The following is a 25177-nucleotide window of genomic DNA, read 5'->3' on the forward strand; positions in this document are numbered from 1 at the left end:
CTCTCTCTCTCTCTCTTTTGAAGTAATCTTTTACTACCTGTATTTGCTCTCTTATCTCATTGTTGGAGTGATCAATTTTTGCCTATATTTGCTCGTTTAGGTCATTCTTTAATTCACAGATCATTTTAATTAAGAACCTTCTGAACTGCTTGTCTGACATTTCATCAACTTTGCTGTCCATGGGTTCTGTTAGTATAGTGTCCTGGTTTATTTGGGGCACTTTCCTCCCTTATTTTTTCATGTTGTCTATGTATCTTCCTTTCTTGCAGTGTGAATCTGAGATATTACAGTTTCTTCCCTATATTCTTGTAGTACTCATGCAGATTGTCTGTACCTCACCTTGATGTTGGGCTTCCAGACCCTGCTGGTGTCCCTCAATGAATGCTACTACTGCATCCTGGATCTGGGTCCTGTGCAAGTTGGTTTGAGTAAATCTGGGCCGCTGGGCTTGACCTCCTGTGGTAGTCTGCTGCTGGGAAGGGTGGTCCTGTGCCAGAGGCTAGGCTCTGGCAGGTGTCTATCCTGCCAGGGTAGGGGTGTATCAGACATACTGTGAGCCTCAGGCCCACACAGACCAGTGTGGGTGGATCTAGCGCCTTTTAAAACATATATATATAATTTTTTAGTTCTTGATGGACCTTTATTTATTTATATGTGGTACTGAGAATCGAACTCAGTGCCTCACACATGCCAGGCAAGAGCTCTACCACTGAGCCACAACCCCAGCCCCAGAATTGTGCTTTTAATAGGAAGTTTAAATCCTCTTTAAAGGTTCTGTATGAATTGCTGAAGTGAACTATACTTTTTGTAAGCCAGTCACTGTGAGAACTAAAGGATTAGAGATCAGACAATCCAGAACCAAAATCATTCCAAAGAGTATTTCCTGAACATAGGCACAAAGTAATATTTTTAAAGTATAACATTTTTAAACAAAAATATGTAAGTTTCACATATCAGTTTCATATACAAGCATTAGCCATCAATGTCTTCCCACCCTAAGCAGTAAGTCAGATCATAATGTTGTTAAACTCTACAGAGATCATCTATCCTGTATGTGCATCAAACTTCTTCTTGAGTAATAACTAGTCCATAGCTCATACTGGCTGCTATAGAGTTCAAAAGAAGGTAAAGTTTATACATTTATTAGTTAGAACAAAGACTTCCCTAGGCAATCCTCTGGTGGTGCCCAGCAGCTTGGAATGCCATAGAAACTCAAAACTTTTGAGATAAGACAGTTTTTTCTGATTGGGAAAACTGTTGCAAAAGGGCAGAGCAAACTCTTGTTGCTTTCTTTCTGTTCCCCCTCCACATGTGTCAGGCTGCAAATCACTCATAAAATTATGAAATCAAATGCAACAGAGTAGAATAACTCGAACCCCAAGTTTCTGGCCTGAGGACTGATGGAAACTAGGGAGCCCAGGGAACCAGAATATGGTGAAAGATTGGGAAGGGGAGAAACCCAGAAGAGCAACTTCATAAAATTGCTTCTGAACCTCTAGGATCACTCTCAAATCACTACTATTTTTATGTCAACCTTATTTAGCGTACCAAAGCACTTGAAGAGCTAAACTCTCCAATAGAATACATCTTAAGTTCCTAACAAAATGGCACAAACCCAAGATAGATCCTGAGATCTGTAGCCTTTAAAACTGAACTGACCTTGGAACCACAGCCACAGAAGGCAGACTGGTACTTGTGTCCTGAACCTCACCTGTTATCTACAAAAAGACTTCTCAACAGAATTTAAGCAAGACTCAGAATCTATACATAATATTCAAAACACCAAAGTTAAATCCAAATTACTTGACAATACCATAATTACTATGTATAATTATAATGTACTAATAAAAAATTACAAAAAAAATTCTTTAAAGTACCAGCTACAGGGCTGGGGAATGTCGCTCACTGGTAGAGCATTTGCCTACCATGTCTAATGCCCTGGGCTCAATCCCCAGGAGTGCTAAAACAAAGTACCACGAGGGGGGAAAAAATCAGAATTACTTGATAAAGTACTGGAAAATTTTTAACTTGCAGAAGAAAATCAATCAACAGATGCCAAGACTTGAGACATCAATGTTGCAATTATCTAACAAAGACCTCAAGTTAACTATTATAAAAATACTCACATAAGCCAACACAAATAAGTTTTCAACAAATGTTAAAATAAGAAATAGATATGAAAAAGAACCAAGAGGAAATTTTAGAACAGTAAAAAAAAGTTTTAGAAAAACATACAGAATGGACTCAACAGCAGAACAGAGAAGAGGCAAGAGCAATGAACTTAAAGATAGATGAAAAAAAAATTACTCACTCTGAGTAACAGAAAACAGACTTAAACAAACAAACAAACAAACAAACAACAACAAAAAACAATGAATGGAGCTCAAGAACCTATGAGACAAGAAATGTGTAGCATTTCTATTATCAGAGTTCCAAAAAGAGAGGATAAATTATACAGTGCTAAAAAAAATTATTTGAAGAAAGTCTGGCTGCAGACATCCCCAGTTTGGTGATGTAATCTACAGATTAAAGAAGATGATGAAACTCCAAATAGAATAAACCCCCAAATATCCACACCATCTGAAATTTTGTAGATGTCAACAAGGTCATTCTAGCATTTATATGGAAGGGCAAAGGAACTAGAACAACTAAAACACTTGAAAAAAGAAGTTAACCGAATCACCCTATGAGATTTGATTTTTTTTTTTTTTTTTTTAGATGAGGTCTTGCTATGTTTCCCTGGCTGGCCTCAAGCAGCTCTGGGACTACAGGTGTGCAACATATATGCCAGCTTGTTTTTAATATTTACCACAAAGCTAAAGTAATCAAGATATAAGTAACCAATGACAGAAGGAAGAGGCATAGAAAAAAGCAACAGCAAAAAGACAAACGGATTGACACAATTCAGTGAAAAAAAGGACAGTGTTTTTATCAGAGTGTTGGAACATTTGTACATCAACAATATATCCAAAAAGAAAAAAATACCACACCAAATATTAGACTTCATAAAAAAAAATCTCAAATGTATCACATTTTGTGAACTATAGTTTATTCATATAAGAGAACACTACTTAGCAATAAAAAGGAATGAATTTTTGATACACAAAGCAACTTGGATGGATCTCAGAAGCATTATGTTTAAACATTCATATGGCATTCTCAAAAAGACAAAACTACAGAAAAGGAAAACATCATTGGTTGCCAGGGATTGTGGGTGGGCAGCAAGATAAATAGAAAGGGGCAGTGGAAGGAAATTGGGGTAAGGGGGAATGATGATACTTTTTTTTTTTTTTTTTTTGATACCTGGGATTGAACCCAAGGGCATTCAACCACTGAGCCATATCCCCAGCCCTTTTTATATTTTATTTAGAGAAAGGGTCTCTGCTAAGTTGCTTATGGCTTCCTTAAGTTGCTGAGGCTGGTTTTTGAACTCTTGATCCTCCTGCCTCAGCCTCCCAAGCCACTGGGATTACAGGAGTGCACCACCATGCCAGGCTATGATACTCTTATGTATTAAGATTATGGGGAAGTTTTGCTGTAAGATAATTTAAAATAACATTAAAATTTAGTGGGGGGGGCATATAGCTCAGTGGTAAATCACGTATCTAACATGCTCAATACTCTGGGTCCAACCCCCAGCACAGCAAAACAAAATAGTATTAAAAAGCTAAAATCTACTGAACAAATATATGTATTCTTCAGCTCTTTCCATTTTAACTGGTAAACATTGGGACTTCAAGATAGTAGATCAAAACCAATTTTGTTCTTCCTTTTCCTACTGATAAATAATGTAGTTTCCACTTTGCAACTTCATTAATATAGTGGTTAAATTATAGACAGAATAGGAATGTCAAGTTTAGCAAAAGATAAATATACTTAGTTAAATTTTAATTGCAACCACAAAAATTTAGTGAATTCCCTACTACTGCCCTTAGTGGATTTTAGTTTCTATGGTTAGTTTTCATCAGTTTTAATTGCTATATGAGGTATGGTTTTCTTTCTACTTATTCTACTTGGAATTGAATGAGTTTATTGAATTTGTGTGTTGATAGTTTTACCAAAGCTGAGGAAATTTTGGCCTTTATTAATGTAATTTCCCCTTCTCCTGGGAATCAAATAACCTACAGTTAAACTACTTGATAATGCTCTACATGGCAGAGATTTCATGCTTTTTTTTTTTTTTTTTCTTTCCAATCTCTTTTTCCCCAGGTTGGACAATTTCTATTCAAAGGCATTGCTAGTCTACTGCTATGTTCAATGATTTGGTTCTTCTCTCTTTTGTTAAGTTTCCACTTCTTGCTTGAAAGTACTCATCTATACTCATCCATTATCACCTTTCCCCTTTTTAAAATTATCTATGAATAGTTCTAAAGTATGCTTTAAAATTTTTGTCTACTAATTCCAATTGCTAGGTTATGTTCTCTATTATATGCTTCTTTTTTTTGAACTATGTAGTCACACCTCATAACATTTTATTGTCTCTGGTCATTGTGAATATGTTAAGAGACTCATTTTGTTATCATATTCAAAGTGTTAGGCTTTGTTCTAGCATGCATTAAAATTAATGGATAATCATCTTGATTTTATGAAGGTTTGATTCTATATTATCTAAAAAGTTTTATCCTTAGTTTTACTACAGAACCCTAGTCCTGGGCCTAGTCTTACTAATATATCACCATTCTGTGGGTTTGATGAAAAGCCCAAGTGCTTATTAAGCCCTTCTACCTTGTTAGAAGGGCTTTTCAAACTTGAAAGTGTCTTCTCTTGCAATAGAGAGCAATCTCTGCTCTGCTTCTTAGCCTTTCAGTCATGACTTTTAGTGGATTCCATGGTGTCTTTTCTATACATGTACAGTCCAAGAGTCAGCCAAGGATTTAAGGAGACAGATTAGAAAACTCCTCCCTATTTGGCACCTGTTATGATTTGGATGTAAAGTGTCTCCTAAAAGCTCACGTGTGAGACAATGCAAGAAAGTTCAGAGGAGAAATGATTGGGCTGTGAAAGTCTTAATCCAATCAGTGAATTAATCCCCTGATAGGGATTAATTGTGTGGTACCTGGAGGAGGTGGGCATTGGAGGTGTGGCTTTGGGGTATATAATCATATCTGGCAAGTGGAGTCCCTGTTTCCTGATGGTCATGTGATCTATTTCCCTCTGCCACACTCCTCTTCCATGATATTCTTCTGCCTCACCTCAATCCTGGAGGAATGGAGCCGGCCTTCTGTGGACTAAGACCTCTGAAACCATGGGCCCTTAAATAAACTTTTCCTCCTCTACAGTTGTTCTAATCAGGGCCATTAGTCACAGCAGTGAAAAAGCTGACTAAAACAGCACCTTTGTTTCTAAGATCTACTACTTCAATTTCCAGCTCCTCTAGCAGTCCCCAAACCCATCCTCTAAAACCTCAAGACGGAAGACGCAAGTTTCTCTTGCATCCTAGCCACTCTTCACCAGCCTGGGAATGCCCTGAGGAGGAAAGCCAGGTTAGCATAGTGCTCAGCCTGTTTTTGGTGACTCCCTAGTCTTTTTTGTTGTTGTTCTTTATAAGTATACATGACAGTAGGATGTATTTTGACATATTATACATATATGGCACATAACTTACTCTAATTAGGAACCCATTTCTGTGGCTGAATATGCTGTGCGGTTACACTGGCCTGTATTCATGTATGAACTTAGGAAAGTTATGTCCGATTCATTCTACTGTCTTTCCTATTCTCCCTAGTGTCTTTAGACAGTTGTTATTATACTTTGCCTGAAGTTTATAATTGGGAGGGTATGTACATTATAAGCTATTCTACCATTACCAAAATAAGAAGGTCTTCATTTAAATTAAATTTTTGGTTTAATACCTCCAGAGAAAATAATATAGAACTGGTACTTACAGGTCCTCAGCTCTCTCCCCTTTTATGTCCACAGACAGAAAAATGGGATGTATCACATACATAAAAATCTTTTATCCCCAATAAGTAAAAATAATTTCTTGCTAATCGATAAGATCATGAAACTGGGGAATTTTTGTTCAACTTTCAATGAACCTACTAAGCAAAGAGATCAAATTGATTAGGCCATGGAAATACTCAAAACTGGACTAAGTGAACTAGCATGTAACAAAGCTATTTCTATTCTGAACTGACCAAAGTATAAAACTTTATGGTCGTGAAGTACAATAAATGAGAGTTATCTAGAACCAGTAAGAAGAATGTGACTACCTGCATAAATATGAAGGCATCTTTACTAAATTAAGTGCTATGATGGATTTTGACCAATCTCTTGTTGTCTTCAAATCTGAATTCTTAAAAATTTTATTTTGTAGTCAGCAAGTTTTCCATCTGTCTGCTTGGGTGTGAAAGAGTCTATTTAAAATCAAACAACAACTGTACATGGTTGGCTGAACATTTATAATTCAACAATTATATAACTTCCAAAATACAGAACGAGCCACATAATTAAGATGTCAACTAACCAAGACACCCTGTTCAGAAAGCAGTCATTGTATGCCATGTGCTCAGTTGAGCTCTGAGTAGGTTGCTGGATGGACAGCTATTCCTTCCACCGTTGTTTAGAAGTCCCGATACCAGGCGCTGTCAGGATTAACTCATCTTACAGTCAGGACAGCTGACTTTTTTATGAAAAAAAGAAAATCAATATGCGAAGTGTTTGTTACCAGTTCTTTTATTTGCTTTACTTTCCACTCCTACATTTCTTACCCTTTAAAACTAGGATTCAAGTGATTCACCTTCCACCTACCTCTAAGTTATACTCTGCACCAACTACCTTATATTACTGCTCTCAAAAACAAAATCCGCTTTTAAAATGATTCTATGGATGTCAATTTACAAGTTTTCCAGCTTAACTTGCTCCATGTGTGTACATCTTGAAAAGCTGAAAAAATAGCAACAACTGATGATAACATGGGGAAAAACTTACTGCCACAGGAAATCAAGCATTGTTGGTTTCTTTCTTCTTGCTTATTTGTTTCATATTTACTAGTTAAAACAAAAGACCTGCTTAACTTGTTATACAAAGATGTGTATATCCATATCTAACTGAAATTAATGTGCCAGAGTAGAAAATGTCCATGTTCAGAGTCCATCGATGCTTTGGGATTCTGAGGTATTTTCTGGTATGGAAAACAGACTTAGCATCTCCATCTCAAGTGGATGCAAACTGCCTCCTGTGATAACCAAGGAATGCAATGGTTCTCCCAAGTCCACAGTACACATCTGTTGTAAAGTGCCTGCTACTATTTTTTGGTCTTCAGCTCCAACCCTGGCTAAGCCAACACAGAGTGTCTCCTCTGTGATTGCTATTAAAAAAAAATATATATATATACTGACATTTAATTCAGTAAATACATCATCCTGTTCAATATGCAAAAATATTAATACAACAAGTACATTTAAAGAAGCCCCCATAATCTTTAAATCACCTTAGCTATTCACTATAGATCAATTATTTTATTGAGAATTCCAAGGGATTACATAAGCTTACATTTTAAGGATTTAATAAACAGATGTATCTATTTTCCTTACAATTTCATAACATTTATCTTAAAACAGATTCTAAGTAAACATGTTTGTGACATACTTATACTTTCAATAAATTCTTGAGATAGATTAATATTAATCAAGATATACCAGAAAAACAATGGGATTATAAGAAAAATATATAGCTTTGTGTTTCTGGTTGGCCACCTCATTAGCTATGCAAACTTCAGTTTTCTCACTTTCAAAAATTTAATACCACCACTTTTAAATGGTAGTTGTGAAGGCTAAGACAATGGATATAAGAGTACTTAGTAAACTATAGAGTCCTTTACAAGTAATAGGCATTTTGGTATTATTTATGCTTTAAGTTCAGAATAACCAACTTGAGCGAATTTTAGTATCATTTACTATGATGCTACAGTTGAAGGGCTGACCTGTTACTGGTTTCATTGTTTAGTTGGGAAAATAGTCCTGATTGAACAGTGATCAAAATGAGGAAATGATTTATACCAGGAAAAGTAGACATGCAAAGAATTTGGCATGAAGTTATGAATGCAGAACATTCTTGCAAACTATGTTTCATGAATTTAGCAAGATTACTAATGAGAATAAAATATGCAATGTTACTCAAGAATTTCTTAATATTATCTTTTCTATCAGAGGACAAGTATTTAAAGACAGTATATGACAATATCCTTAATAAAGATTTACTGACAATACACATTTTATTCTATACTACCACTATATCAAGTTATTAGGAATATAAAGATAAATTTTCTTTCTTTTTACCCTGAAAAAAAAAAATTTCTGGTCTCAATGTTCAGAAGGAGTATAAGTCAAATAAAAATACTTTTACAGGACTGATCTCACCATTTATTAGAGCCAAAATCAAAGTTCTCTATTTTATCAAATTATTTATACATTAACATAATTATATCAAATCTGATTAGCTGGTGAAAAATCCTCACTTTCTGGAATTATGCTGATTTTACTATAAGAGCTCACTTATTTTTCTTTCATTAAAACTTAAAAGTCTGCGATATTCAGTTGAGGTTAGGAAAAAAGGACAAGAAATATAGTATAATGCAAAAACATTTACTCTTGCTTCAGTGGAGGAATATATATGTATGTACATCTGTGTCAGGCATTAAATTATAGACCTATTTCAATGAGCACCAGAGAAATAATAATACGAAGGCCCATACAGGGTCTTGAATACCTGGTTCTTCTCCTCGTAATCTTTGATTTTGAACAATTTCCAGAAGTTGCTGGGCTGCTTGGTTTACATGCATATACCGAGGAGGTTCATAAATCTTCCTGCCCCTATATGCACAAAATTAGAAGTCATTGTTCTTAGTCATGAAATTACACAATACGTTACTAATGCAATTACTTAAATCATATAGCCTACATTCTGTCTGGAGTTTTCACTTGATACTCACTGGGTTTTTTTTTTTTTCCCCCTTCTTTTGGCAGTACTGGGGATAAAAGCCAGAGGTGCTCCACCATTGAGCTACATGCCCAGCCCTTTTTTTCTTTTTGAGACAAGGTCTCACTAAGTTGCTGAGGCTGGTCTTCAACTTGCAACGCTCCTTCCTCAGCCTTTAAGTCCTGGGATTACAGGTATGTGCCACCTCACCTGGCTACTTGATAACGACTTTTAAGTACACAGTGGTGTTCAAGTTTTGTTAAGCTGTTTTACATTGCTCTATTTCAACTGTCCTCTGATCTCACTGAAATGATCACAGGAATCAATGTCTAAATCAATGTGTTCTTCATTTAAAGTGATGCCTCAGACAAAAATAATTTTTTAAAAGTTGTCAATGTGGCCTATTTTGTAGCTTAATCAGGTTCTATAGACTTTTTATTTTTTATTATTACTGTTTGTCATGCTGGGAATTGATTCTAGAGCCTGGCACATGCTAGGCATCTTTTTATTAACATGTTTAAACTACGTATTTCTTTTTTCGATTCTCCCCTAAGAAAACAAAAGGAGTAAAGATCTGAAAATCTTGGATATATGTCTCCTTTTGTATATCTCAAAAGCCTACCAGGTTTACCTAATAATCATAGTAATCAAAAAGTTAGATGTTAGTGTTTTATGACTTTTTAAAGGGAAATCTGGTTGTCTATTTTATTAACATTAGAAAAAAATACTATAAAAAAATATATAAAATATATAAAAATCTATAAAAATTTGGCCCACTTTCTTCTCTTTTACTTCTACCATTCAAGATTGAAAATTTACTTTACTCAGGTAAAGGCAGAATCACATGTCTAACATGAGAACTAAATATTTCACCCAATAAATTAATAGAATTTAACTGAATTAGGTTTGCTTTTTATTATTTTTCAGGAACAATAACTTATTTTTCCTACATGTTAATTCCCCTGTACTTTTATTTACTTAAATGACTATATAATGATCATCTCTTCTCCCATATTCAGCAATGAGTGCACGTAAGTGTAATTTATAGCATCAGTAACTGGATTCATTATCTAATATTCAATTCATGTCAAATCCCTCTATCATATGGTATTTCCATGGTAACTTCAGATATTTTAGTCACATGTACATTTTCCAACATCAATTGTAAAAATCAAGATGTTAATTTAAAGACATGATGAGAATAACACTGCACATTTATAGAGTTGCTGTTGTGAGAAGTCCTTGGACAGCTACTGCTTCCATCTCAATGTGTATTCCTTTAAAGCAGTAACGTGGTAAGCAGCTCTAGCAGGAAAATTACTCTTAAAATACTTATAGATTTATTGATAGTACTAAAGTCATATCAGCCAATCAAACAGTTGCTCTGAACACATTAGTGAAGTCACAGCCTACAGCTTTCACAGTTTCATCCATGTTTGTAAGAGCTTGTTTAGTTTCTGCTGTTGTCCCTCCTGGTACAAGCTGTCCACTAGAAAGGTCCATGTCTATCCGTCCACAGATGTAAATAGTCCTGTCCACTAACACTATTTGACTGTAGGGACCAATGGCCCCGGGGGCTTTCATAATGCTGATCACCTTTCTCATCAGGGACAACATTTCTAGTCCTTCTCTTTCTCTGGGAGAAGAAATCCCTACACTACTAGTCTCTGCTTGATTCTTGCCCAAGAACCCGAAATTGTTTTGATTATTCTACTAGCTCACAAAACAATTCAAAGTCAGTGCTATTCAGTAGAAATACAATACAAGCCACAACATAATCTTGAATTTTCCAGTAGCAACAATAACAAAAGTTTAAAAAGGCAAAGTTAAGCTGGTCGTGGTGGTGCACACCTGTAATCCCAGCAGCCTCAGGATTACAAGTTCAAAGCTAGTCTCAGCAACGCAGCAAGACCTTTTCTTTAAATAAAATATAAAAAGGGGCTGGGGATGTGGCTCAGTGGTTAAGTGCCCCTGGGTTCAATCTCTGGCATGAAAAAAAAAATGGCAAGGTTAATTTTAATAATATATTTAATTCAACTCAATATCTCCAAAATATATTTTAATATTTATTCACATATAAATTATTAAAAAGACTATTCATACTGAGTTTCTGAAATCTGGCATATACATACAGAACATCTTGGATGTTAATATTCTTTGGAAATACTTGATCTGTATTTAAATTTCATAAAATTTATGGTCATATAGATTTATATAATGAAGTTGTTCCAAACAACTTACAAGTTTTCCAAAAAATGGAATATCCATTTTAAATTAATTAAATGAAAAATTCAGTTCCTCGGTCATACTAGCCACATTTTAAGTGCTCATGAGTCTTGTGTGGGTAATGTCTACTATATTGGCTACCATCTCTAAGCAAACAAGAATATTCGCTATTAATATACAAATGAGGAAATAAGGTCTCAGAGACGAACATGTACTGCCCAAGAGCACAATACTCAGGAAAACTTGGAACTCAAACTCATGTTTTTTGATTCCCAGTGTGTTAATTCATCCCCCAAATGCTGATTTACTATTAGATGCTCACCACTGTTCTCAGAGTGAATCTATGAAACCTACTGCAATTTCCACTCTATCACACTGCTTACCATTTCATAAAAGCAATGTTTAGCTGTTATTTAAAAGCTGATTTTCAGTAATCTTTAGAACTCATATCATTTAAGTAGAACTTATTGACTAGTTGAAAGCATTAAAATATATGTAAGCATTCTCAGAATAAGAACTTACTTGATTAGATTTTCCAAAGACTGCTCCTTTACTTTGATGTCTGTTGGAAATGAAAAATAATTCTTTTAATTTTAATTAAGTATACTTTATCCAAAACCTTACTGTAAACTTTGATTAAGAGTCACCTAAATTTTGTGGAAACATTCTTCCCAAATGTTTCCAAAATGTTCGTGTGAGAGTGTAAAGTCACTGTGTCCAGTCATTTTCTTAAGGAAATCAGAGAACAGCTTGTGGTTGTGTAAAGGCCACTAGTTAGAAAACAAACATGAGCTTGGCACTCAGACCCTCCTGCAGGGATCTAATTTCCTACTGGAAAAGAAGACAAAGGAAAGAAGTAGAAAAGTGTTGGCATGTACACTACCTAACAGCTAATCAAAATCTTTGTTTTCATTTTTACTTGCTGGTAACTATATAGACTCAACTGAAAAGTCTTGTCATATTCCTATTCTGACCGATTTGTCAGGCGCAAGAATTAATGGATGCAACTTAAAGAGAAAAAAGATTCTACTCACATTTTTCAAAGAAACTTCTACGTTCTTATGAATGACAAGATATGTCATAATTATGAAGAAATACTTTAATACCAAGTACTCGTACTTTTAATGGCTTCGGAGCACTGTGTGTTAGAGACTGTCCCGGTACTAGGGCATCCAGGAACCTGCTCAGACATCACGCTGGCTCTCACAAAGCTTGACAGTCCACACATCACAAATATTTGATCGTTTACACTTTTAATCACTGATGGTTTAGATGAATTATTTGGTAAAAGGTGAAAAAGCAGAATCTTTTACATCCTCACAGGAACTCTGCACACACCAGCAAGAGCAACAGCTGCTTCCTGTTTTACATGCCAAAACAAATGGTTCAGCCAAAGTTTGTTTTTGTAAAAATAAATATAGTGCAACTGAGGAAGCTTTGATAGACTTCTACAACTTTCTTAAGTGAATATAAAAGTTTTTCTTATAAATAATACTAACAAATTTGCTTAAAAATTACAGGAACGATTAATCTCTATATGTAAGATTTAAATGTTCTTGAAACCAGTGGTGAAATATTTTTCACATTTAAAATATCATTATTTAATACTTCCACTTGCCTGGCACATATGGGAATGTTATTGAAAACATGCCCTCTAATACAATTAATGGTATAAGTTGACTTTAAGATTACTTTTCAGTGATATTTATAAGATTTTGAAAAGTATAACACATTTATTAATTTATTCACCTCAAGCTTCAGAAATGTCATTTGACAATAAGATCATTCATATTTTCAATTTTTAAAAAATATTTTAATGATATGCTCTATAGAATCTGATTTTTATAATAAAGAGAGTTGAGGAGAATTTTTACAGGCAAATGCTTTTTAGTTGAACATAAGATTGTATCAGCAAATTAGTCTTTAGCCAATCAGGTATACTATTTTTTTCTTTGTCATCCCACAAGTCATAAATTTTCCTCTTTTCTTCTACTTGTTAGAATGTAAGAGATTCTCTTACTCATCTTAGTGCCAGGACTTAGTGACAGTGCTTAATGTGAAGCACCCAGGTGATACTTCATAAATGTTTACTGGATAAATGTACTTAGGTGGCTCTCCTACTGCCCACACTTTAAATAATATACATTGTAATTCTTTTTTTTTTTTTTTAAATCTTCAGAATTCCTCTATCTTTGGTCTTGGAACTATCTATACAATTAACACTATCTGGTTACATCATATGTATGGGTGTTGGACAAGGAAATTTTAAATTCTCTGTGGTTTCCTACGATGATTTATTTTCATGGTTTATTGGCTGACAGGAGGCATTCAATAAATACATACTAATTTAAATGATGAGAATGCCAGATGATTAAATGATGAGATCTATGGTTTGAGGATTTGGAATCATGACATCCTATACTTCATACCCTGTTCCTGCTTTTGTTAATGAAGCAAGGAAGATATATTGTTTAACCTTGTTTGTCTTTTCCCAGGAAAGCTAAGAAAAGAGACACCTCTTAGAAAGAGAATTCAAGGGCCAAAGTTCTTGTTTGTCCTTCCTGTCTCTCCATACAATAGAACTTAATTGCTTTTTAAATTTTCATGTGCATAACACATTAGTTCCAAGCTAGATTTCAAAACTCTGAGTAGAACTCATGTTTAATACTTCCCTAGTATTCCAAAAGAACCTGATTCCACATTGGGCATGGAAGTAGTGCTCAATAAATACCCTGTGATTTTCTTCTTTTTTACATTTTTTCTTATGTTTTTAAACAGAGAACATTGTTTATAGCACAGTAATATAAATATCCTTATAAGCTCATTTTCTACCTGCCTTTTCAAAGTTTTCCAAAAGATGTATCTTGCTGACTCTCCTTTCCCTCATCTTTAATAGACTTATGGGAAGAATAGAAAGTAGCCTAACTTTTAGATACTTTTCTCCCTGTTTTAAAAACTCTCAGTCTTAAGCTTCAGAAATGACATTTGACAATAAGATCGTTATTGTAAAGCACATATCCACTCTAGTATCTGAGCACCAATGAATCCTCATTTTTATTCCTCAATTAAATATACTTATATACTTGTATTTCTTCTTTTAATAAAATTCCTTTTAATAGCTGGAGACTGTCCTCCCCTGTCAGTCTACTCTGAGTTTCAACCCACTGATGGATATATCTAATTTTGGTGTGGGCCACACCAAACTAATAAGTGTATTACAGTGTTCTTGATAGTAAGGCTTAGGAAAAAGTAAAGACCAGCATCTTCTCATGGGAATCAAGGACAAAACTATACAGCTAATTAATTACTAATAAAAGCACTAAATCCAACTGGCAATAAACTAAAATTAGAAAATATATCAAACAGCTAATTGTGGGATAGAGACATAAGCCAGATAAATACTTATGGCCCAAACAAAATCTAGAATTAATTAGGTGTCAAAGTGAATAGAATAAAGGGAATGTAATCTGGCTAGAACTAAATGCACTAGAAAGAGTTAAACATTTTCTGTGTTAATGGGTAATAAGACAAAGTCTGAGAAAATAAACTAAAAAAAAACTTTAACCAATTAACTTCCATAAATATTTACTGAACAGCTGCACTGTGCCAGAATTTGAGGCATTTAAAGAGAATAATAAACAAGCAAAATCCCTGTTCTTATGAAGCAGGAAAGAAATCAACCCAAGTTAATAAAATAATTCAGATGGAAAGAGAGTCACTGAGAAGATACAGGGTGCAGCACATGGGATTAGATAAAATTTCACTCCAGGTCAGGAGCTGGCAGATTTCTGCAAAAGTCTGGAATACAATTATTTTAGGTTCTGAACATCATCAAGTCTCTGCTACTAGTACTCCTCAATGCCACTGTTGCACAAAAGTAGCCAGACAATGAACAGAAATGAATGTGTGTGACCATGTTCCAATAAAACTTTTTTCACAAAAAAAGGCAGCAGGCTAGAGCTGACACATAGGCACCAGTTTGCTAACTCCTGCTCTGGACATTAATTTCTAATTTGTACCCCACAGGAAATACCACCCATTATTGAAAGAGAGTTATAATCTTTTCTATTAAGACATATTTATTGAATTTGATAGTGATTATGTTGTACAAAAGTATATATTATTGAATAATGTTATAAAATGGACATGTTATGCCAATAAATGAAAAGTTTTTGCAAATGAAAATCTTTTCAATGTTTTGCATATCTGTATTATTATAGAGGATAAAATCATGGGTTCATCCTCTGCCCTGAACACATACACCTGGGTGATTTCACAGTATCAACAAAACAGTATAATTAAAAGTGTGTTCTTAGGACTGATGCCATTATGTGAGCATTCTGTTACCAGTAATTGACAAAGCAACAAACAAAGAGTAACTGTTTACAAACACTTATCTAACACTGAAATAAAAGAATAGGAAGTAAAATATTTAAAACACACACACACACAAAATACACACACAAAAACAAAACAAACAAACCCTTGTCCTTTATCAGAAATAGTTTGAGAAGTAATGCTTCAAACAATCCCATAAGGCAATAGGGATTTCTTCTATTCAATAAATATGAAGACAAAAGTTAAGGAATGTTCCATGATATTCTCTAGCCAGTAAGTGGAATAGTAAGTAGAAGCACTAGGATTTTATCTTCTGATTCTAACTAAGTATCATTTCAGGGGTCAAAGATGTCAGTTAGTGTGCTCTGCTCATCAGCTAGAGAATAAAGCTTTAGTACTAGTGTTTCTGTAACACATGCTATTAGAATAGGGACTAACAAATCTGAGTCAGTACATTTTCAGGACCTCTATTGAGGAACATAGCCCATGTCCTATTGCTTCCATGATGTTGCTATACAGAGAAAGCAATCCTAGCTCTTTCTATACCAAACAGGAAATAGGATTTGGACAGGATGGTTCAGTGAAGAGAACAATAAATAGTAGACTATCTGGATTTTACCAGTTTTGCCACAAATTAGCTGCATGGCATTGGGGAAAATTATTTGCTGTTACCAGGTTTTAACTTGATCTGTAAAACAGGTTTCAGAGTCTCTTCTGGATTTATCATTGTGTAATTCTGAAAGCGTCAATACTATAAACTTCAAGAAACACTGTAGAAAGATGCAGGATATTTAATGGTAAGAATGAATATAAGTCTGCTGACTTGCAATAAGTTAACAAAAAGAAGACCTCGACGGACAAATAGGTAAGATACGGGAAAATTGGAGAGGATCCACAGGTCATAAGAGGTAACAGCATGAACTATTGTATATATGCAGGAATAGCCATGTGGTATATGGAGAAGACAGTGATTCCCTGAGAGTACAAGAAGTGACACATACACATAAAATTGCTAAACTGTGTCCTTCTAACTTATAGTTAACTAACCACAGAACAGTTTTCACCATAACACAAAATCTAAATTAGATCAATCTAACAACTCCATACTGTGACGTTTTTGTATAGTTTTTTAAATTAGTGTATTATGGATACACATAAAGATGAAATTCACTGTGGCATATTCATATATGTAAATAGGAAAGTTTGGTCCTATTTATTCCACCTTCCCTCCTCCCTCCCCTCAATCCCCTTCCTTTACTCCACTGATTTCTATTTTCATGGAACCCCCCTTCTCCCCAGACTTTCTCTTTCTTCCCCTTATTTTAGTCCTACTTCCATGTATAAGAGAAAACATTTGAACCCTTGACTTTCTGGGTCTGGTTTATTTCACTTAGGAAGAGTCTCCAGTTCCATCCATTTATCAGCAAATGCCATAATTTCATTCTTCTTTATGACTGAGTAAAACTCCATTGTGTATATACACCACGTTTTCTTTATCCATTCATCTGTTCATGGGCCCCTAGGTTGGTTACACAGCCTGGCTATTGTGAACTATCCTGCTATAAACACTGAGTGGGTGTATGGCTACAGTAAGCTGCTTTAAGATCTTTTTGATATATATCAAAGAATGGGATAGCTGGGTCATATGGTGCTTCCATTCCTAATTGGGAGTGGGGGGTCTCCATACTGCTTTCCAGAGTGACAATGCTAATTTCTAATCCCACCAACACCATATTATAACTTTAAGGAAACTCCAAACTCTTACCTAGTAAGCATAATGTGTGCATGCCATTCTGTCTGTTCTTTTTGACTTTGTCAAAAAAGCTTTCTGGTCTCCAAGTGTCTGTCCAAAAAACAATAGAAACTGTCTCGCCAAATTTATATAACTAGAAAAAATAAAAACATTAATTAATGATGAAACAATTCACTACTAATTCATAGAAAATTTAATCCCTTTATAACTAAAATAAAAAGTGAAAACCAGAGCTGGTAGTGTGCTTGCCTAGCAAGCCCAAGGCTCTGGATCCCCAGTAGCACAAAAATAAAAAATAAGTAAAATGAGACCCAGACCTGATAGGGTCAGAGATCAATCTGTCACAATAAAAAGCAAGAGAAGTTCTCTGGTGCACAGTAGCTGGTCTCTTTCTGATGTCCCTAGCAGTCCTACAGTCAGTATACGAACATTTAACCTATTCAAATTTAAATATGTAATCACTGAAAATATTGAAATATGAAGAGCCTACAGAGGAAAATAAGACTTTTTCAAAAGAAGTTTTATGAGGTTAATATTATTATTCTCATTTTATAGATGAGACCACCAAGACTCAGAAAGATCAACTCATCTAAGATCACACAGCTAATTAATAACTAAAAAGAAATATTCAAACTTGGGTGTGAAAGAATGCTCCTTCCTATCATATTATCTCAATAAAATTCACAAATTGCATACAAACTCCAGTCATTGTTTAAGCTTATACATCTTTAGCTTAGCAAATTTTCCCTCACTATAAAGTTTAATGATCAAAGCCTTTTCTCAAATCTCACCCTTTCCACCCAAGTGACCCACTCTAATTCATCATCACTACAATCAAGCAGTTTGTTTCTGTGACCCAGTCTTGCTGGACCAGTTCACTTAAGTTGAGTCAAATTCCAAATCTTATGCTAAGAAAATCTAGTTTTAAATTCTGGCTGTGTACCTTGTATGATGTAAGTCTGTATCTCTAAAGTAGGAAGAGTGATAAAACACTGTCCCTCCTACTCTTAGGGTTGGAAGGATCAAATAATATATAAAAAGTGTTACTCAAACAGTGGAGTGATATACTAATATTAGTTCTTATCTGGACACTGTGAAAAGGAAGTTTATTTTCAAAGACTTGATGTATGGTAAAAATAACACTAAACTTGTTATGTGAAGATTTAGTTCTTCAATTTAAGCAATGCTTGAAGGCATTCATAACAGCAAGAAAGTACTGAACACTGATCATCACATCTAGTCCTGTCAGAAATTAACTGTGTGCCTGAAATAGCTCTGTGACTTCAGGAAGTCACTTAGCTTCTCTGTAAGCTTTGTGTTCTTCATCTGGAAATGAAGAAACTGGCCTAAAGCAGGGGTTAGTCATCCACTGCGTCCAGCAACCTAGGCTTCTCAGATTAGTTTCAGAGGCTGCTTCAAGAGGTAATGGGGAAGCAGATAGGAAGAAAGTCAGAGAAGGAGTGGGTATTTAGAGTTCTTCATCCATATTTCCTTAGAGAAGCTCAAAATTTCTCAGGCTTTATATTTTGAGGTCTCAAAATCTATAACCAACATTTATAACATGACTTCAAGTTCTATAGGGAAGGTTCATCATGTTGCTTATAGGCTACAGCCTCCAACTTACCTATCAAATAGGGGCTTTATTCCTCAAGTCCATTTGAAAACTGTCTAAACAAGGTATTCTCTCAGAGAAGTCATGGTATTCAGTAGCCGTTCTGTTTACTGGTAGTATGCAGAGACACACATTATACTTAAGTATTCAGAGTCATGAATCTTTTCGTCACATATAACAAAATTTTTCTGTGAAAAATGTATTTTGAGTTCCAATGTGGGATTTCTGGGATAAACTCATCCTGCACCAAGATCACAGGAATGGCCCTACACCTGTTGAAGCTTGACTGTTATTGTCTGACGAGAGGCAAATTTATCCAATATTTAATATAGGTCATCTAGTACATGTATTGGCTGACAAGTCAAATAGTCTCCCTGACCCTTGGGAGGAAACTTCCTATAAAATGAGTATAAATAACTATAAAATTAATAACTGAGATCTTATAGGTTAAATAACAGAAAGTATATAGTGTCTCACACTGTAAAGACTCAGTAAATGACACAGATTTAATGATGCAATAATGATAATATTTATGATATGAAGATGTTCTAAAACACAATGCCCTGATATTAACCTAGCTCCATTCCTTGTTGGAGTGGGCTTATGATATTACTATATATTTGAGACTATAATTCTGATACAAATGACTTAATCCTGATATATTCAACTGTATACATTCTTTAAAAAAAAAGATTTTTCACCTCTCTGATCAAACTTTGAAACATTAGTTCATGCGAAACTTCAAGGGAAAACAAAGTTGAAGAAAATTCTATATAAATGCTTTAAATGGGCCATATGTTTTAAGAGACATAGAAATACAGTCATGGAAACAAATAACTAAATATTTCATTCAAAAAGAAAGTAAAAAGTCCTTTAAAAGAGAATTGAGATGCTAGTCACATAGAAACACTAACTGAAGCGTTTTGTGTAAAAGTGTCTTTGAATTGTCTGACTTGGAGGATTAAAGACAACCTCACAGAAGTACTACTTTCCAGGACCCTGATTTATAAACTATAACTACTTCTGTGGCTGTGGAGCAAACTTCTTCAATGAATCCTGGAACATTATGCAAACAGTTTCACCATTTAGATGTCAGTACCTCAAAGAACAGAAGGACCAGTTCTTTATGTTTCACAACCAGAGGGTTTACCAGTAAACTATAAAAAAGAAACTGGAGCAAAACCATAAAGAGAGGAGAATTGAAGTTGCAGAAGCCTAAATACTGAGTTGCTTTATAAACCTTTGTGCTGTGATCATTTTCTCCAAAATATTATTATTGCAAATCTAAATTTAAAGACGATAAAATCGGTTACTTTCTAAGAAACAGTTAATAGACATGGGCCCTTTACATTTAAACCTGGAGTAATTTAGAGAATGCAGTTTATCTAATTTGATATTGGATTATTTTATCTATTAAAGAAAAAAACAAGTACTACAAAAACCCTCAACTCAAGATCATCTACGTATTATGCATAAGGCACAATCTAGTTAGAGAAGACGCACAAGAAAAAAAATAATGGGCAGTAAATAATAAATATCAAATATGAGGCATAAGGATAATTTGAGTTCATTATTTTCCCCATTAGACAGCACTTGAAAGTAACTTCTGAAAAGATTGGGTATGAGCTGGACTTCAAAAGACAGAGTCGAGAATTTGAGCATGGGGGAAGAATGATATAATATGAACTAGGCAGCAGAATAGCATAAAGCAGTTACCTAGAAATAACTAATATCCTTGACTGGCCTCTAATCTGTATCTCTAATTGCTGACATTCTGCAAAGTGCCAATTCCTATTCATTACAGCTATATAATTCATACAGAAACTGACCACTCAATTCATTCCCTATCAAGTTGCTTTGAGCCCAAACACCACTTACCTAAGGGACCCTAACAGTCTCCCAACTCATCTTATGGCCACTAATAATTCCTTCCTTTCAGAAATGTAAATCTTTGTAACACTTTATTTTATCATTAGGTTTTAATGCTTTTGTTATTTTGTATTACAAATAAAAATATTTTCTATTATTCTTTGTTTAAAAATCTGTTAAATCTACGAGGCTACACATGTGTGTCTTAAATCAAATCAGTTAAATCTAGGAAGGGTGAGGGAAAGCCACAGCAGAATTGTCAAAACATGCACCACAAAACCACATAATAAAAAGTGGCTAGTTTTCTCTTCTACACAGAATACAGATTTGAGAGTTGTGCTGTTGTTGTTGCTTTTATCTCAAATGAATTTTGCTTAATACTGATTTTTGCTGACACTAAGATTATGAACCTGGCCAACATATAGAAACAGACTTAATGGTTGAGCCTGACTTCATAAACAGAGGAGCTATAAAATTTATATTCTCACATAAAGATGACAGAATTCATTTAAGAATAAATTTAAAAAATCACATTTAAAACACATAATTCCAAAGACAAGCTCTGACTTGGGTGGAGAGATAAACAAACAATTCAACTAATGAGATATTTGCTGCATACTGATTGTATGCATGCCACTATGATAAAGTGCAATGAAAGGTGTAAATATGAGAAATCAAAGAGTCCAATAATATGGCAAAAGCATAAGTAATTCAACATCTGGCCAGGGTGGTGGGACATTCCTGTAATCCCAGCAACTCAGGAGGCTGAGACAGGAGAAGCATACGGTCAAGGTCACCCTGTCTCAAATTAAAAAATAAAAAGGGCTGGGAAAGTAGTTTAGTGGCAAAGTGTTCCTGGGATCAATCCTATTCCCCCAAAAGAAAGAAAGAAAGAAGAAAGTAAAAACAAAGTATTTACCAGAATTTTTTTTTTAGAAGAATGGCACACTGGAACCAGTTTAAAGATAAAACTATGAACTGAAAAAGAATTGGTAAGGTGCTATTAAAATGATTAGAAACAGTAGTAAGTAGAAATTAAAAGGAAAAGAAAAAAAAACTTTTAATATACCAGTGATTTAGCAGGTAGTCAAAGGAAGTTCTTATATGACTAAAGGAAAATAAACAGCTAGATGAGTTCTAAAGTTAGATAACCATGTGGAGCTCTATAGACTTAGTACCCACTTAAGTGTTTTTGTACTAACTGTCATCATTCCTACATTAGCCCTTGGGAAACAATGAAACCAACTCATGCTTTTGAAAACAAACAGCAAGAACTACAAGGTCAACAATGCTGATTATCACAATGAGTGTTGTGGTATGAAAAGAAGGAAATGAGTTGCTAGTTTTTGAAAGTGATATACATTTTTTTCAAAGCAGATTACATAAACAAAAGCACATATGGCAATACTCAAGGTCACTCATGCAACAACAAGAGAAAGTGGGAGCACTTCATAATGATGAGAAAATTACACAACCATTTTTTATTGGCTATTGCCTCTTCTTTCCACCAAAACATAAACTCCTTAAATACAGAGTCTGTATAGGTCAAGTTTACCTTAATAAGCAAATTATAAGTAAATTAACTGTTGAATGAATGAATCGTTATTTATCTTAAAGATGTCTAACTTGGAAGCCTCTCATATAGTTTACATTTTATAAGAAAAACTTTCATTAGGAATATGGGATTTGTGGTAAGGAATTTTTAAATTACCTATTTATGATACTAGAAATTGAACTCAAAGACCCCCAAGGATACTTTACTACTGAGTTACATCCCCAGTACTTTTTAAAATTTTGAGACAGCATCTTGCTAAATTGAGGGTCTCACTAAATTGCTGAGGCTGGCCTCAAACTTGTAATCCTCACCCTCCCAAGTCACTGAGATTATAGAAGAATTTTATTTTTATAGCACGTCTGTAATATAGTATATAAAACTACATATATATATATATATATATATATATATATATATATATATATATATGATTGTATGCATATACAAAAGTGTTAGTTATGCCAATACCAATCATCATAAATACTGATAAACAAGAATCTTTTGTTGAATAATAAACTGCAAATGTAATGAAAAATGATTTGATTCTAAACTCTCCATACTATTCCTTTAGAAAACAACAAATCAATAGAATAGCTCAAAAAGGATCGATAAACTGATAACTTAAAAGTCTGTTCCCATTCTTAGGTTAGGAATTTCATACTACTACTCTTGAACCTGAGGCAAAGATGATGGAAAGCATGAATTGTTCAGGTCTAGCACAGCACACAAAGTGGTACCTATGTTTAACAAACTAGATGTCTGTTTTTGAAATCATGGGAAAGCTCTTTCACAGAGATGACAGAATGCATTTTGAAAGTAGTATCTACTTCCCTTTTAAAATCTTAAGCAAGAGAGCATGACAAGGTAACCTGTAACATTTCTACATTTGGCAAGGGTATTTCTAGATACTGTAATTTATTTTTCCAATCCTGCCATGCTACAAGAAATATAATACAATTCTTTCCCTTTCTAAATTTTTTATTCATCTAGGTTATTGGTTTTCAGTGTAGTAGCTGTATCAGTAACTTCAGTATCACCTCAGCGTCTGTTAGAAATGTAACTTCTTATATCCCATCCCAGATTTACTGTATCAGAAAGTCTAAGGATAAGACTCAGTAATCTGCCTTACTAGACCTCTAGGTGACTCTGAGGAATACTAAAGTGTGAGAACCACTCATTAAGGCTATTATTTTTTTATAAATACTAGTGTAAATAGTAAAGAGAAAAAGGTCAGCTATGGTAAGGAAGGGAACTTTGCCAAAGTTCTTGCATATTGCAGGATATCAACTAACTACAGATCAAAAATATTTGGGGGAAAACTACTTCTGTATTTTTCTTGTCATTATTCCCTAAATAATGCAGCCTGCCAGCTATTAATACATACTTACATCGTACCAGGTATTATAAGTAATCTAGAGATGATTTAAAATAACAGGAGGATGTGTGTAGCTACACATGTAAATACTACACCATTTCATATAAGGGACTTGAACATTCACAAATCTAGTATTTACAGGGATCTTGGAACCAAGACACCGAGGGACAACTTAAGTGATCTTATAAGGCATTTTACATTAAAAAAAAAAAAAGAAGAATCAATAATTGCCTTTTTTTTTTTTTTCTAGGACATTAATGATTTGAGTGGCACAAAATGTATATCGTCGCAGAAATTTCACCAGTCCACAGACAGAATCTAGAAAGGCACTTCCTGTTTTTCATACAAGTAAATCATTTCACATCCAGATTAGATAATAAAACCAAGATGAGGAGAAAATGATTTGTGGCTGCTTAGAGAAATCCTAACACACAACTATGAGGAAGCCAAATATTTTTAAAAACTAATATTGTAAACATGGATATAAACTTAGGGACTTATATGGAAACTTCCAATTCTCACAGTAAATTCTCTCAAATGCCTTCATCCATTCTAGACATGAGAACAACGGCTTCTCTACCAGTGTAGGAGATCAGAAGAAAAGGTCAATATTTTTGTTTGGTTTAATTTTTTTTAAATGCTTAAGAAAAGGAGAAAAAAATTTAAATAAAATGCTATGATAATTTAGAGCAGAACATGAAAGGGCTAGTTACCTTCCTAATTAAAATCAATGTTTTAAAAATGTTTCACTAGCTTAAGGTTTACACGTCTTTATCACATAGAAATTTATTTCCCTGTTTTTTCCATTCTTCCAGCAATTATCAACTCTTTTTTTTTTTAATCAATTATCAACTCTTAAAAGATAGCATTGTCTAAATGGAAGAATACTGGATTAAGAATCAAAGAGTTTTAAACCTTTGCTACTACCTACCTGAATAAACTTGGGAATATCTTTTTGGAGTCATGTTCTCCAACCCTAGCATTCATTATAGCACTAACATTTTATATTTCTATGAAGAGCATTCACCTTGCTGCAACCCAGCAATGTTCCAAGATCTTAAACTGTAAAAAAAGACTTGAATTGATGAGGGTTTCTGAAGTATGCACTTTAGACAAAAGACAGCAAAATTCTGTGCTGATTTAAACATAATAACTAAGAGTAAGTGATGAACCATGTATACTTTTCTCTGGTTCTGCACAATTAATTAAGTCAACTAAACTGAACTATTGTTCTAGGAAATACAGTGTCCTCTACAGATACAAACATAGCACTAGGGTCTGATGCTAATGTATCTCCTTGTAAATATCTATCTTTAAATTATGCATTTCAAGAAGACACACTAGGGAATATATTATATCACAGAGTCTAAGATGCACATTTTTCTATTGTAATATTATCTGAAATTGGAATGTGTCTTAACAATCACTGAAGTCTTAAAACCACTGTTTGTCATGTAGAAGTCATAGTTGCTGAGGATTATGCATATGTGAACATCAGAACACAAACATCAAAATTGGAAAACTCGAGGA

General features: G+C 34.2%; 1 protein-coding gene and 1 pseudogene across 2 annotated transcripts in view; both read right to left on the reverse strand.

The window, feature by feature from the left end:
• Positions 1-6659: 6659 nt before the first annotated feature.
• Dph5 (diphthamide biosynthesis 5) overlaps positions 6660-25177 on the reverse strand; it is a 33097-nt gene continuing 14579 nt past the window's right edge. For both annotated transcript variants that reach the window (XM_027943147.3, XM_027943149.3), the window contains exons 5-8: positions 17249-17369; positions 11668-11707; positions 8710-8813; positions 6660-7309 (exon numbers count right to left, since the gene is read on the reverse strand). In XM_027943147.3, coding sequence (XP_027798948.1) covers positions 7086-7309; positions 8710-8813; positions 11668-11707; positions 17249-17369 — 489 coding nt within the window. In that variant the 3' untranslated portion in view covers positions 6660-7085. The remainder of the gene's footprint in view (positions 7310-8709; positions 8814-11667; positions 11708-17248; positions 17370-25177) is intronic.
• LOC114098905 (2-iminobutanoate/2-iminopropanoate deaminase pseudogene) lies at positions 9698-10962 on the reverse strand (annotated as a pseudogene).

Source organism: Marmota flaviventris, chromosome 10 (assembly GCF_047511675.1).
Source record: "Marmota flaviventris isolate mMarFla1 chromosome 10, mMarFla1.hap1, whole genome shotgun sequence".
NCBI classification, from domain to species: Eukaryota; Metazoa; Chordata; class Mammalia; order Rodentia; family Sciuridae; genus Marmota; species Marmota flaviventris.